This window comes from Anser cygnoides, chromosome 10, assembly GCF_040182565.1.
Source record: "Anser cygnoides isolate HZ-2024a breed goose chromosome 10, Taihu_goose_T2T_genome, whole genome shotgun sequence".
In the NCBI taxonomy this organism is placed as follows: Eukaryota; Metazoa; Chordata; class Aves; order Anseriformes; family Anatidae; genus Anser; species Anser cygnoides.
The window spans coordinates 7380987-7393877 of NC_089882.1; the positions used below are offsets into that span (position 1 = coordinate 7380987).

Below are 12891 nucleotides of genomic sequence, written 5' to 3' on the forward strand. Positions count from 1 at the left end.
TTGAAACCTTGGAATCGGAAGTCTAATCAAATCTTCCCAACCAGCTCCAGCTGTCATGTTTACCAAAGCCCCTCAGGCATCAGTAATAGCTTAGCACGATGCTCACCACTTTGTCTTAGTGTGTGAACACACCTCAGAGGTGCTGTAGCCCAGGCAGGGCAGGCAGCATGGACCAGACCCAAGTGTCTGCCCATTTAACTGACGGTCCTGAGCAGAGCCATCCAGCATCAGCTGCGTTTATCAGCTTGGTCTCAGCACAAAACCTGCAGTGACAGCACGGGGCGAGGTGGTGGCTTTGGGGTGGAGCAGGAGGATGAGGAGGAGGAGGGAGAGGAAGCAGCCGGTGCAGGGAGGCTGCAGGAGCAGGAGCCAAGGTGCTAAACTCTGCCTGAACTCGAGGGGAAGGCAAGGAAACCCACACCAGCTGACACATTTTCTGTGGGCTCCGGCACTAGAAAAGGGGTGGACAAGCTGAGCACCCGCAGCAGGGAGGCTCTGGAATCACCAGCAGAGGACATGCAAAGCATCCCTTTATTTTCATATACAACGAAGGGTGCTGTGTGGGCAGTGGTACACGCTGCCAGTCGGCTCCAAAGCCCGAGGCGCTGAGGGGAGCCTTCTGACAGCTTCGATGGGCTTCAGATCCGGCTGCGAGAGAACAAAGTCTCTGCGTTCAGAGCAGCCCAGATTCCCACGCGCAGTTGTTGATTTTAGAAAACAGCCAAACGAGACAGCAAGCCTCTCGCTGTGTGTGCCACGCCAGGCATACACAGCTATCACAGCAAGCTGCAGAAAAAAACTTGTGTAAAACAAGCATCCGAAATTACTCACTCAGGGGAGGTTACCTGCAGGATAATGCATGATGCCTCTCGTCCCCAACCCACAGGATGCTGCCGCGGGGTTGCTGGCCGTAGCGCTGCGGTGCTCGGGTGTCTGGCGAGGGGTCCCGCTCCTCAGCACGACGCAGTGTGGCACACGAGGGCCAGGCACAGCCCCAGCCCAGGGAGAGGCTGCGCGGGGAGGGTGGCCCCGGGCTGGGGCTGTGCCCGTGCCAGCTGCTGCTGCTGGCCCCCGCCCAGGGCGCAGGCAGCGGTGAGATCCAACGGTGTCTGACATGAGAAATGGGGGGAGGAAAAAAAAAAAAAAAAAAAAAAAAAAACTTTCAGTGCCTGCACTTTATGTAAGAGCAATATTCACATCCGGACCTTGGGAAGCTGCTGGCTCTCAAGGAGCTACTCAGCAATTTCGTAACCTCCTGGTTACATAGCACAGAAGACACGTCCCGGCTGAGCCATCAGGTGTGGAGCCCCAGGACTTTGAAGCCCAGCTTATTTAAAAGTGGCCCATGGACATGAGGTTGCCAAACAGACGGGCATTGGAAAGTCAGTTCATCCATATTTGTGCAACACAAGACATTTTGCTGCCCCCATAATAGAATGGGAAAGTATAAATGGAAAATAAGTAAACGCCAGCACAAAAGAGTAAAAGAAAAGCAAACAAAGTCCCAACACTCAGTAGATTGCTATTAATCAAAACAAACAAGATGAAGACCAAACTCACTGCATACCTAAGATTATTCCAGTCTGTAAGTTAGTAAACAGCCAGCTGTATTAGACCTGCGGCCCCCGTGGAAAACAATGCAAACTGCGTTTGGATTGGGAGTTAAAATTTCAGATGAGTATTTGGTGAGGCTAAGAGCTTTAATATGCCACCTAAGCCTCCCTCCACTAGCTTTGGAGGTGACTTTGGGCAAGCTGCTCCTCTTTTGGTGACTCCATCTCCTCCTCTGTACAATGGGGATAACAGCCTGTCCTCCGGAAAGCACTTTGCCATCTGGAGATGGAGCCAGCAGCGAGAGCTGGATGTTAGGCATTACTGCCCTCCCAGGGCAGCACTGCGTGGCTTTAGAGGAGTTTATTCCTGTAGCTTTTTCCCAAAATGAAATCTGAGATAAATCTAGGTTCCCAGATGGGTTTGGCTGCAACTAAGCCTTGAATGCTAGCACTTATCTCTTGCGGAGCAACTTTCACCAACGTCTGCTTTTATGCCTGTTTTCAGTTATCTCGATCTTTGTTCTGAACAAGGGCAGCTTTCAGAGAAATGGCGAAGGAGAAGGCAAGGATGGGTTTGTATCTTCAGGCCCTGCTGGTGAAACTGAAGGAAGATCTTCCCCCGTGCGTGGCGCAGAGAGCCACGTCATGGGAGAATTTGGTGTGGTGGGCTGAGCCCCCCTGTGAGATCATAAGGAAGAGAACAGACCCTGGTACCTAGTCCACACTGCTGATTTTGAAATGGCTCCTTTGTAGGGACACTTTGGCATTTATAGACCCACGGGAAGCTGGGCAAACTAATCAAGACTCAGCTCACCCCCCAGTCAAACAGCCCTTCGGGGGACAAACTCTTGCTGATTGTTTTTTTAAACCTACAATAAAGTCTGAAAGCAACAAAAAGAATCATTCCATTTCTCGATGCAATACTGGGAATGTGAGCCCAGACCGGCCAGTGCTGAACCTGTCCCCGTGCTCCTGCTCCCATTGCGCTGCCGTAAAACAGGTCAGAGCCCCAGCCTGAGCTCAGTGCAACAAAGGAGGTTCCTGAACAGCACTGAGAACCACAGAAATTGTTTTCATAACTTTAAATTTGCTGTAGGGCATCATGTTGGGTGTTAATTCATGCACTCCTATTGTACTTCTTAAACATTATAAAACTAGCTGATTATACAAGCCCAGCCCAGTGCCCGCACATGTCTTCAAATTCTCCTACCACCCCTAGCCTGCGTCCCCATTAGATAACCTCAGTTTTGTAACTGGTCTCCTCGCCACCTCCCCTTCCAACACCTGGTCACCTGGAGACTTTAAAAAGCACCTCAAAGGCACCCAGCTCCATGAGCTCTCTTCACGAGGAGATTTTCCTTTCTGGAAACATGCCGGTGTCAGAAGAGGGCTTTGCTCCCGTGCCCCTGGCCGCCGTGCCCGAGGAGCCCCGGCACACGGACTTCCAGCTGGTGCGAGTCAAGAGCACGTGGTGCAGGATCAAGAAAGGAGAAGCCCTTTCCGACTGTGAGGACAAGATAACTCTCTCTGAAGCCAAAATGTAAGTATAGGAGCCCATGTTGCTCGTTTGGCTCCAGCTAGCCAAAGAGCGCTGTCACCCTAGTGGGACGCGTTTCAGACAGACAAACCCTCTGTGAGCCGCTGCAGCTGAAATCCATCACTAAGCGCATGCCAGTATGGAAAGGGCTTCAAAACAAGCGCCATTCTTGGCATGAACTGGCTCAGTTACTGAGGCCATTTTATCTGAAACCTAAACTTCTGTAGATGGAAAGGTTCTTAAATCTACTAAACAACTTACGTGGATACTCCTGAAGGCTGTTTCTTAAGGGTCATGTACTGGAGATGGTTGCACATGCTGTGAAATTACAGCATTTGTGTATATGTTTGCTGCATTAAAATGTGCATGATGATGCTTTTAGTAACACTGCATTTTAAAAGCCCAGAAGAAACTTTTTGGAAGGTAAAAATCTTCACTATTTTTCTTTAACACTTAAAGTTAGGGCCAGATTTAGAGGCAATTTAGTGTCAAAGAAAGCAGAGACACACCTATTAGACCTCTAAGGGGAAGGACAGGCATGTGGAAAGAAATTGGGCATGTACAGAAACCTGATTATCCAAAGAGCCATCAACTCATTCAAAAAACAAACCAAATATTCACAGAAAATTTCAATTTTTATCCAACCGCAGCTTAAGATGAGGTCTCATATAAAATACACTTTGCGGTTTCATTCTGTCCTTTTTTCTTTCCTCCTTTTCCTTTCCATGTCCTTTCCGGATTCACAACAAACTAAAAACCCTCCTGTTTTTTCCCTGGCTCCCTCTTCCCAGCAGCAGAAGTAATAACTAGGTTGCAGGGCTATGTTCTTCACTGTTATCAATAGATACTACGTGTTAATTTCATGGGCTTTTTTTTCCATTAAAACTGCAGTATGGAAATCTTTCCCAACTCTTAAGTCCCTTTCTGTCCCTACCAGGGTGTATTTCCTGTTTCTATCATATTTATTTTGAGATACGTTGACCCACTCTTACAGATATATAGGAGATAATATTTTGTTTGGAGTTCTGCACGTGTGTGGGGGGAGGTAGACAGGAATAAATCAACTCTTATCACCAAATCTACAAGGGAGAGGATGTTTCCTTCAGAAGCTCTTTGAAAAAATTGAGAATCGCTTCCCCACTACCTTCTGGGAAACTGAAATTATTGGTCTGGGGTTTTCTGCTGCTTTGACAAATGGGTAAACTGGAAGGGAAATGGTTTATTTCCCAGTCCTTCTGGTTCTGTGTTATCATTGCCATGCAGAAGTTCAGCCTTTTGGTTTTTCACTAAGAACTTGGCAGCCCCGCACCTTTGCGGCACACAGGCACAGACCCCACATGTTCCCCACCCCTGGCCACCTCCTTAAACTAGTCCAGATGTGCAGAGTACAAAAGAGGAGGATAATGATTTCAAACCAATGTTTTCCGATCCCCTCCAGAGGTGAATGTGTCTCCAAAAGTGGGATTTCCTGGACAATCGAAGCTCCCATCTATTTTTGCTACAAAGTGGTAGAAACGTACGATATTCTGGATCCCTCTAACACCACTCTCCTCTGGGGTCACATCACTGACCCCCAGCAGCTCGAGCTAGCCACTAGCGGTAAAAAGAGGCTGAGGCGCTTCATTGTCATAGATGAAGTCGTTGATGAACTTTATGGCTCCAAAGTCAGGCAGTTCTTTGAAGAGAATGACGTTCAGCACAAAATCCTCGCCCTGCCAACCACCGAAGAAACGAAATCCATGGACCTGGTCTTGAACATCCTGCAAGAAGTGCAGAACTTCAGCATCGACAGGCGAACAGAGCCCATCATTGCCATCGGAGGCGGTGTCTGCCTGGACATCGTGGGACTGGCTGCGTCCCTCTACAGGAGACGCACGCCTTACATTCGCGTCCCAACCACCCTCCTCTCCTACGTTGATGCCAGCGTGGGAGCAAAGAACGGGGTGAATTTCCTCCAGTGCAAGAACAAGCTCGGGGGCTACACTCCCCCCGTAGCTAGTTTCCTGGACAGGTCCTTCATTCAGAGCATCCCTCGGCGACACATCTCCAACGGCCTTGGCGAAATTTTAAAGGTAGGAGCTTTTGCAACTGCAGTTTTTAAACCTGAAGTATTGGTAAGGTGTCCATCAGCACCCACAGCACTATGGACACAAGGGTGGGTCACTAAGGCTGCATGGGGACTTGTAACTGTCATTGAGTCTACACGTAAGTTTTTACAGCTGCCAAATTTGTTAGAATATCCCTTACACACACACAGTGCCTCGTGCTAACTCTGCAGAGTAAACACCACAACTCAAGGCCAGACACAGATGCACAACCATGGAAGGAAGAGAAAGATCCGTAGCACACTTACAAGAGCTGCTGGCAGACAATTCCAGGCTCATTATACTGGGGATTAATAATCTGCAAGATCATTTGCACCTACCTCGGGGGGTATGTCAAGTGTGGTCAATCAATCTCCTGCGAGAAAAATTCTACTTCTAAAATTACCTGGGAAGTGCACAGTAAATGGTTCTGTGCTTGAAGAGCTTTGAAAACTTTTGATAAAGTAGAGTTCAAGCTATTCAAGTGTATTAAATATGAGTTCATCCGTAGTTTTTTCAGTGCTTGCACAGTGGGAAGTCCCCAGGATATCTGGAAGTTTCTGGCAGGCACCGGGAAACCCGCTGGCCGCTGCTTCCCACTGCAGGAGGGGTCTAATGCCAGAGTCAGAGGGTGAAAGATCACATACTTGCAATCATGACACCCCTTCTGAACCCTCATATTCTCTGTATTGCAGTACTTTCCCAGTTTCTCTTCCCCAAAAAGCAATTGCAAGAATTAGATGAGAGTTGACCTGGGGATGTCCACCATCCAGCCGGAAGCGCCTGGAGGTTGTGCAGGCGCAGGCAAACTTGCCCAGCAGTGCTCCCACACAACTCTGACATTTTACCATTTCCACACCCTTTTTGCAAACATCTCCACTTACCATAGCCAAAAACTCACATGACACCACTGTGACACATTCATAGAGACCTGCTGAATATTCACCAAACCAGCATATCCTCCCTGTTCCCACAGTCCCATATGCATGCTGGCAGGAAATGTGGCTACAGAAATACTGTTTCAGGTAGTACAGGTAGAATTTGCCCTTGTTTCAAACATGCAGGTACTCCTGCTAGCATGCAACACAGCACTATAGTCCACTCTATCAAAAAATTCAATTTTCAGCAGCAAATACAGGAATCACATAGCTATCTTTAATTACCTCTTCGGTTCTTTATCCTAGATGGCACTCATGAAACACAAAGGGCTCTTTGACCTGCTCAAGAGCCACGGGAAATACCTGCTGGACACCAAGTTCCAGTCTTGCAGTGGCCCTGCTGACCACGGCGATGCTGCACTGCAGACCACCAGGATTGCCATCGAAACCATGCTGGAAGAGCTGGCTCCCAACCTCTGGGAGGACGACCTGGACAGACTGGTGGATTTTGGTCACCTTATAAGCCCAGAACTGGAAATGGTGAGTGACAGACTTCAGACTGCAATACCTTGTTTAATAAATAAATAATTAAAAGAGGTGCTCAAATAGAAACATGAAAACTTTGTGCAAAAAGAGTTGAGCTGAAGTGAATGCAAGCTACCCCAGAGCACCCAATGCACCCAACCTGGTCCTGGTGGCTAAAGAGATGCCTTCCCCTGCCCCATTTCCCCCACACCCCCATCCGTGTTTCCTATTCAGGAAATTGTTGCAGCTTCTTGCTGGGCAATTACCAAAGCACAGAGGTGACCAGATTTCAGTGGAGCCACTGGAAATCACCAGCTCAAACTGTAACAGTGCAAAGGCATGGAGACCACAGCCTGTATCACTGGGGGAAAGTTGCTGCTGAGGACTGAAGGGAGAGGACCAGATCTTATGCAAAATTCAGAGCTCTCCTCTCCATCCTATTGTGCTCTTCATCAGTGATTTCAATGGGAGTAGAATTAGAACCTAGATCCCTATGGGACATTTTGTATGCCATTAATCATTTGTAAAAGAGACCATCCCCTGCAACCCATAAATCACAAGACGCTAAGATCCAGCATACATGTACTTCTACCACTGAGATGAATGTTAATTGTCACAAGTACTTTTAGAAAAATAACAACTAGCTTCCTATTTGTCAACCCAATCCTTTTCCCCCACCCACCCTTGCTCTGTTTCAGAGGGTTTTGCCATCGCTGATGCACGGCGAAGCTGTGAACATAGACATGGCCTTCATGACGTATGTGGCCCATGCACGGGGGCTCCTCAGCGCCAGCGAGAAGGAGCAGATCATCCAGTGCATGCGGGGCCTGGAGCTGCCCATCTGGCACGGCGGCTGCAGCTGGGCCCTCATCAAGACAGCCCTGAGCGAGCGCCTGAAGCACAGCGGGGGGCTGCCCCGCATGCCGCTGCCCACCGGCCTTGGCGTGGCAGGTACGGCGGCGAGGAGCACCAGGGACACCCCGGGGTGGGGACACATGGGGTAGCAGGCATCCCAGCACAGTGACATGCTGGAGAGCGTGTCCTGAGGCTCTAATACTCATTACGCCTCTCTTAACTTCTCAACAAGCCTGTAGAGAGGCAGGGCCCTCTGCCAGCACGCAGCCACCTGAGCTCGGTTAAGGACTGAGACCCCGTGCATTGCGTGACTGCCCGGTGCACGTGGCAGACATGTTCACAAACAGACGGTCTAAATGCAGTGCTGGGGCAGACATAGCAACAGGGTCGGAAGAGAAAAATAATTCCTTTGTTATACTTGAGAATAGTTCTTAAATAGTCCTTGGCAAAAGGGATTTAGCGTGCCTAGAACTGATACTGGAAAACTAAATAATAACTGTCCAGTGTCTCGGGTGAAACATTCTTACCTACAAGACATTAAAAACAACGAAATAACAAAACCACTAAACCAGAAGCAATACATGGGACGAGGTTGCCCTCTCTTACATCAATATCCAGACTGTTTCCATTAAGCTTCAGTCTCTACGCACTCACAAGAAGTCAGGCTCTTGCAAACTGTTTGGAGGAGCTGCTCTCCCCCTAGTGAATCAGCTGTGAAAAACTTCCATGGATGCCCAGCTAACTGCAGGTCTTATTTTACAGACATTTTCAATGACACCAGCGAGGAGACCCTGGAAAGAGCGTACGAGCTGTGGGTCAGGGACTGCAGGACGGCACTGGAGGAAGGGCCGGCTGCCCTCTGAGAGCCGTGAGGCCTGGCCGAGGTCCTGCCCTTGTGTGTGGAGCTGTTCAACATCATAAGTGAGCAGGCAGGACTGAATTTAAACAGAATAAACACAGCAGCACCTGCGAACCCATGAAAACTCCAGAGCTGCAGGGAGCAAGAACAACACTGGTGTCTGACCCAGTTTACCTCTTTTGGTTGCTCTAGCTGGAAGGGAATTCGTTAGAGCAGCACTGTGCTCACACAGGGACCACTCAGCAGCGAAACCATCCGCTGTAGGTGTTAGCGAGCTCACGTCTCCTTAGGTGGGAGGTGGGCAGTGTTTGTTCACTCACCTGGTTCATCCATCTCCGCGGTCCTGCACAGCGTTTTCCCATCGCTGCTCGTTGGGCCCCTCAGGTCGGCAGGCGTACGGCCTACAGACCACAGGGAAGAAGCATCTTGATATCACCTCATAAAATCTCCACGCTATATAAAATATTTCAGAGGGATATCTCCCTCGCTAGTTTTGGCACCCTGAGTACTTCTCGTATTCTCAGTTCATTCAAATTAGCAAGAAAAAGAAACAGCTGTCGGCCTTTGCTCTCAGCACAGGGGAACGGCAGCAGCAGGCCGCCTCAGGCTGTCCCAGACCAGCAGATGGCCCTGCTGGGACACAGGACTGGCTCTGTCCCTTGGCAGCCCTTACAATCACCCTGATGTGCTGTCAGGCCTCATCGTGCTGCTGAAATCTACAGCGGTGGCTTTACTGCACATCCCCTACAAGCCGCTGGTGTGACAAAAATGGTACCATTTGCACCAAGCGTTGCCTGTGAACCAGGTTGAGCTTCAGGCTGGAGCAGCAGAAAGCCCCTGGGCTCCCCTTCATGGTGGGCCTCCAGGAGCCTCCCGTTGCTGGGCTGCTCCCTCCCCACCTCAGGGCTCCCAGGTCGGTGAGGCCAGCTGGGAAATGGAGAAACCAGGGGGCTCACAGCCATTTCATCGCCTTCTGCCGCCTCAGTGACACCTCTTGGGATGCTGACAGGCACAGGACAGGTTAGATATCAGATGGTGACTGAAAAACATAAAGGCAATGTCGTCCTTCTCCCTGGAGGCTGAATCAAAGGAATCACAGTCAACAAACTGCCTTTGAATTATTTACAGCATTATTTTTTGTTTGTTTTCTTGTATCATACCGGTTTGTGCTGATGTGCTGGGTTCTGTTTTGCTGAAGTAATAAAAGCTATTAAAACTAGGAAACTTTAAAAATAATTATTCCATTGCTAACCACAGCACGTGTGCGTGTGTGTGTACATGTGCTCAAGACACTGGAGTGAGGAATAGAGACGTACGATGAATCTCTTTTCCTCTTGAGCCTGGAGAACGTGGGCCTAGAAGTTTGTGGAAAGCCTTCCCACCCTTCTCCAAAGGCTCCCAGTGACGTTGTGTCCGTACTGCAGACTGTTGCTAGCACAGAAAGGGATGGCACAACAGAAGACAAGGATCTACATTTTTTAGGAATATGGAAGAGCCCCAGGTCAGCAGAGCCTAGGGACAATGCGATGTGACACCCCGGAGGGGAGCTCCCCGTGCCTCAGCCCAACCCGGTGCCAGTCACCTCTCGGAGCTGACCTGGGACCACAGACTGGTAGCTCTGGTAGCTCCTCTCCAGGCTTATGGTGACCACCTGAGTATGCTCATGAGTGGCTTTCCCCCTCTCCGGGAGCTGGAAGGGCCACTTCTCACATCAGGTAACCCAGAAATGAACACGGGCTGCCCAACAGTGTCCTTCAGTGCAGGAGTCCTCCCCCATCCACCTGCCTGGAGGAGGCACAAGACAAATATCTGCTTTAGTTACTTACTTTGAGCATTTTGTGAGAAATCCTCGGAGGCTCGAAGGCATTTAGCCCTCCAGTCCCATGGAAAGCCATGGACTTAGCACAGTCCACCAGAAGCGAGCCCAGAAGAGTCCCAAAAGCTCATGTACCCCGTAGGAGCCCAACACACAAGACCCTTTGATATCAGTGACCAGCTGGCCCACAGGCAGGTTTTGCCTCCGTCCTCAGGCGCTGCAGTGTGTAACAACGTATCAGAGAAGCCAGAGCACAATTAAGGCTGAAAAGTGAACACATGATTATTGTTTTTTACCCTTCCTTCTGCCGTGGGTGACAGAACACAATCAACCCCTGACATGCTTGGTTGCTTAGTAGCAGCCAGCCACATTTTTAATTACATATTACAGTGTGCTAAAGAACATAAAACGGCTGTGTGACTGATACGCGTGTGTGGAGAAGGGCATGTGACAGCAACTAAATTACTTCAGCGTCTGATAAAGAGAGCCTCTGCCAGGCTTGTCATTGAAAGATCGAGGAAAGGAGGTAGGAATCATTATTAATAAAACTGCGACTTTTTGAAATACACCTCATTGTTTGCAGAGCTTTTTTTTTTTTTTTAAAGTGTCTGAAATGAATTTAATTCTTTTTCATTTATCCAGCTTTGATTTAATTCCTGCTTTTCAAATGGAACTGTTACCATTAGACCTAACATCTCTGCTTATTTTCCTATTACTTCAATGACACATCACTCCAAAGGAGGAGGCAGAAAGCCGTGTGGGACCCAGCTGCGTTCTCCGCGATGCAAGTTCTTCACGGAGTTGTTTGGACAACATTGCTTCAGGGATGAGCGAGCGAGGAATCATTTTATTATTGGCGTGTTCTGAAGCCGCTCCTGTTGCAACTGTCTGCTCTGGAAACCGCTTCTTGGCTGCCTCCAGGGCTCTGATATTTCTTAATGGCAGAGTAACCAAGCGGTTATTACTCACATCCAGTCAATAGCAGTGTTCAGCGTACCCTGTGCAACATGACAAGGCCAAAGGTTGTGAGCAGATGCTGAAAGATCCTGCCTATTTAAATCCTGCATGTATTTAAAGATAAAAGATCCTGCCTGTATTTAAAGCAGCTGTATTTAAAGCAGCTCAGCAAACACCACCAAGCCCACCAGCAACTGCCCCCTTCTTCCCCTCGTGCATCACGCTCGCGACCGCCCTGCGCTGGAGCCGTCACCTTGAGCACCGCCATACGAATTACACCCTGCATCCCAGCACAACCACCTGCAGACCACAGCATGAGCTCAGATGGGGGGTTTGCTGGTGCTGGAGGAGAGCTGTGGGGCTGGCAGTACAGCACAGCTTGCCGTGGAGACGCCATGGCCCCCTCCAGCTGCCCTAATGGCATGCACGCTTCCACAGCTGCAGGAAGGCATCCACTGCACACACCCGCTACGCCCCAACCGTGGTGTTTTTTATAAACACATTTAGAGACGTCAGTACTTTGATGCTTTGCATGCCGTGGTTTGTCCTGCAGACTGTAGCAGTCTCGTTGCCTCTCACGACGCTTGGGCAGCATTTAATGCCATGGCCAGTGCTCGGCAGAAGCCTTCCTGCTCCTCCGTGATCCAGGTGAGGAGGCTGTAAAAAAAAGGTAGATTTCCATTGAAGCTGTACCTCGAGGCCTCGGTGGAGCCGTGAGCCTCAATACACGCCTGTTCAGAGTTTCCCTCAAAAACTCAGTTAAAAACAGAGCTGTTTTAGGTAAGGATGCGTTTTGGATCAGAGGCAAAGACACAGCAGCGGTACGTGCAGCACGCATCTAACCCACAAGCCAGGATCCAGGCCTATGCATCCGTTTCAACAAATCAGGGACACTTTGCCAAGCCATTCCCCTGGAATTTTAAGTAAATACATTTCAGAAGAGCTTGAGACACAGTGAGTATAATCAGCTGTCAGTGCCAAGACCACCCCGACTGAACAGCACCAGGAGGGCAGCCCCTGCAGCCACCAAGGCAGCGCAGCGAGGCTCTTCCCAGCATTTCCCAGCAGCAGGAGCACCGAGAGGGAAGCACAACGCAGGGAGCTGACAGCAGAAACCTGCCACACCAAGGCACTGCTCGACCAGCCCTGCAGCACAGCATCCCACAGCCCCACCGTTGGACTTCCCAGCAAGCCAGACCCTACACAGCATTGGCAACCTCATCCATATCCTTTCTCGTACCCCGCACAGGATTTTTCAGGCTTGTCCAAAGGAGATAAAAGGCTCCCAACAAGCACCACCACCATCTATTTGCTGCCACAAATGGAGCAGCTTCTTACAGCTATTACCCTGCGTCAGGTTTGCTTCCTGCTCCTCTCAAGGTCCTGCAATCCAGCCACAATTACAACAGCTGCTCCCACCGACAGCAAGAAACGCGCTCCCAAAATGCAGCACTGACAGATCTGGCCATAGAAAGGAAAGCCAAAATACACCTAAAAGCCTCAACCAATTCAGAAACAACATCCTGGCTGCTGACAAACAGACTTGCTGCTGCAGAACTAAACAGTCACATCCTAATGCTGTGCTGAACTCCTGAAGAAACAGCATTACAGTCTGCTGGAAACATTCACGAGCTTTAACTCAAACATCTCCTACAAAGGGGGTGCAGGGCTCTTCTGCTTATCCCTAGCAAAGTCAGGAAGCTACACCCAGCATGATTTCTTTTGTTGTTTTTAAATCAACATTTTAAATTGAGTTCACTTGAACTACCAAGTATTTTCTATTCCTCAATAGGTAAAGGATTTTCAAAAGAGCCAATTTCAAGACCT

The 12891-nt window shown here is 49.4% G+C and overlaps 2 protein-coding genes across 3 annotated transcripts in view; one reads left to right on the top strand and one right to left on the bottom strand.

Moving 5' to 3' along the window:
* Positions 1-10386, bottom strand: part of LOC106035461 (uncharacterized) — a 43477-nt gene extending 33091 nt beyond the window's left edge. The window contains exons 1-2 of one of the 2 annotated variants that reach the window (XM_048070424.2): positions 2031-2794; positions 846-1109 (exon numbers count right to left, since the gene is read on the bottom strand). In XM_048070424.2, coding sequence (XP_047926381.1) covers positions 846-861 — 16 coding nt within the window. In that variant the 5' untranslated portion in view covers positions 862-1109; positions 2031-2794. Of the gene's footprint in view, positions 1-845; positions 1110-2030; positions 2795-8611 lie in introns of those variants that run through there. The other variant, XM_013180274.3, reaches the window with a different exon arrangement.
* On the top strand, positions 2810-8621 carry LOC106035463 (2-epi-5-epi-valiolone synthase-like). The gene is made up of 5 exons (XM_013180282.3): positions 2810-3093; positions 4529-5162; positions 6359-6592; positions 7276-7528; positions 8195-8621. The coding sequence occupies exons 1-5, from the start codon at positions 2885-2887 to the stop codon at positions 8293-8295; spliced, it is 1431 nt and encodes a 476-aa protein (XP_013035736.2). The 5' UTR covers positions 2810-2884; the 3' UTR covers positions 8296-8621.
* Positions 10387-12891: the final 2505 nt, after the last annotated feature.

Bases quoted from the DNA above. Each gene is read 5' to 3' on its own strand.
- LOC106035463 (XM_013180282.3), top strand. From the start codon at position 2,885: ATGAGCTCTCTTCACGAGGAGATTTTCCTTTCTGGAAACATGCCGGTG. The intron at 6,593-7,275 runs GTGAGTGACAGA...GCTCTGTTTCAG, and splicing joins TAAGCCCAGAACTGGAAATG to AGGGTTTTGCCATCGCTGAT. The intron at 7,529-8,194 runs GTACGGCGGCGA...CTTATTTTACAG, and splicing joins CACCGGCCTTGGCGTGGCAG to ACATTTTCAATGACACCAGC.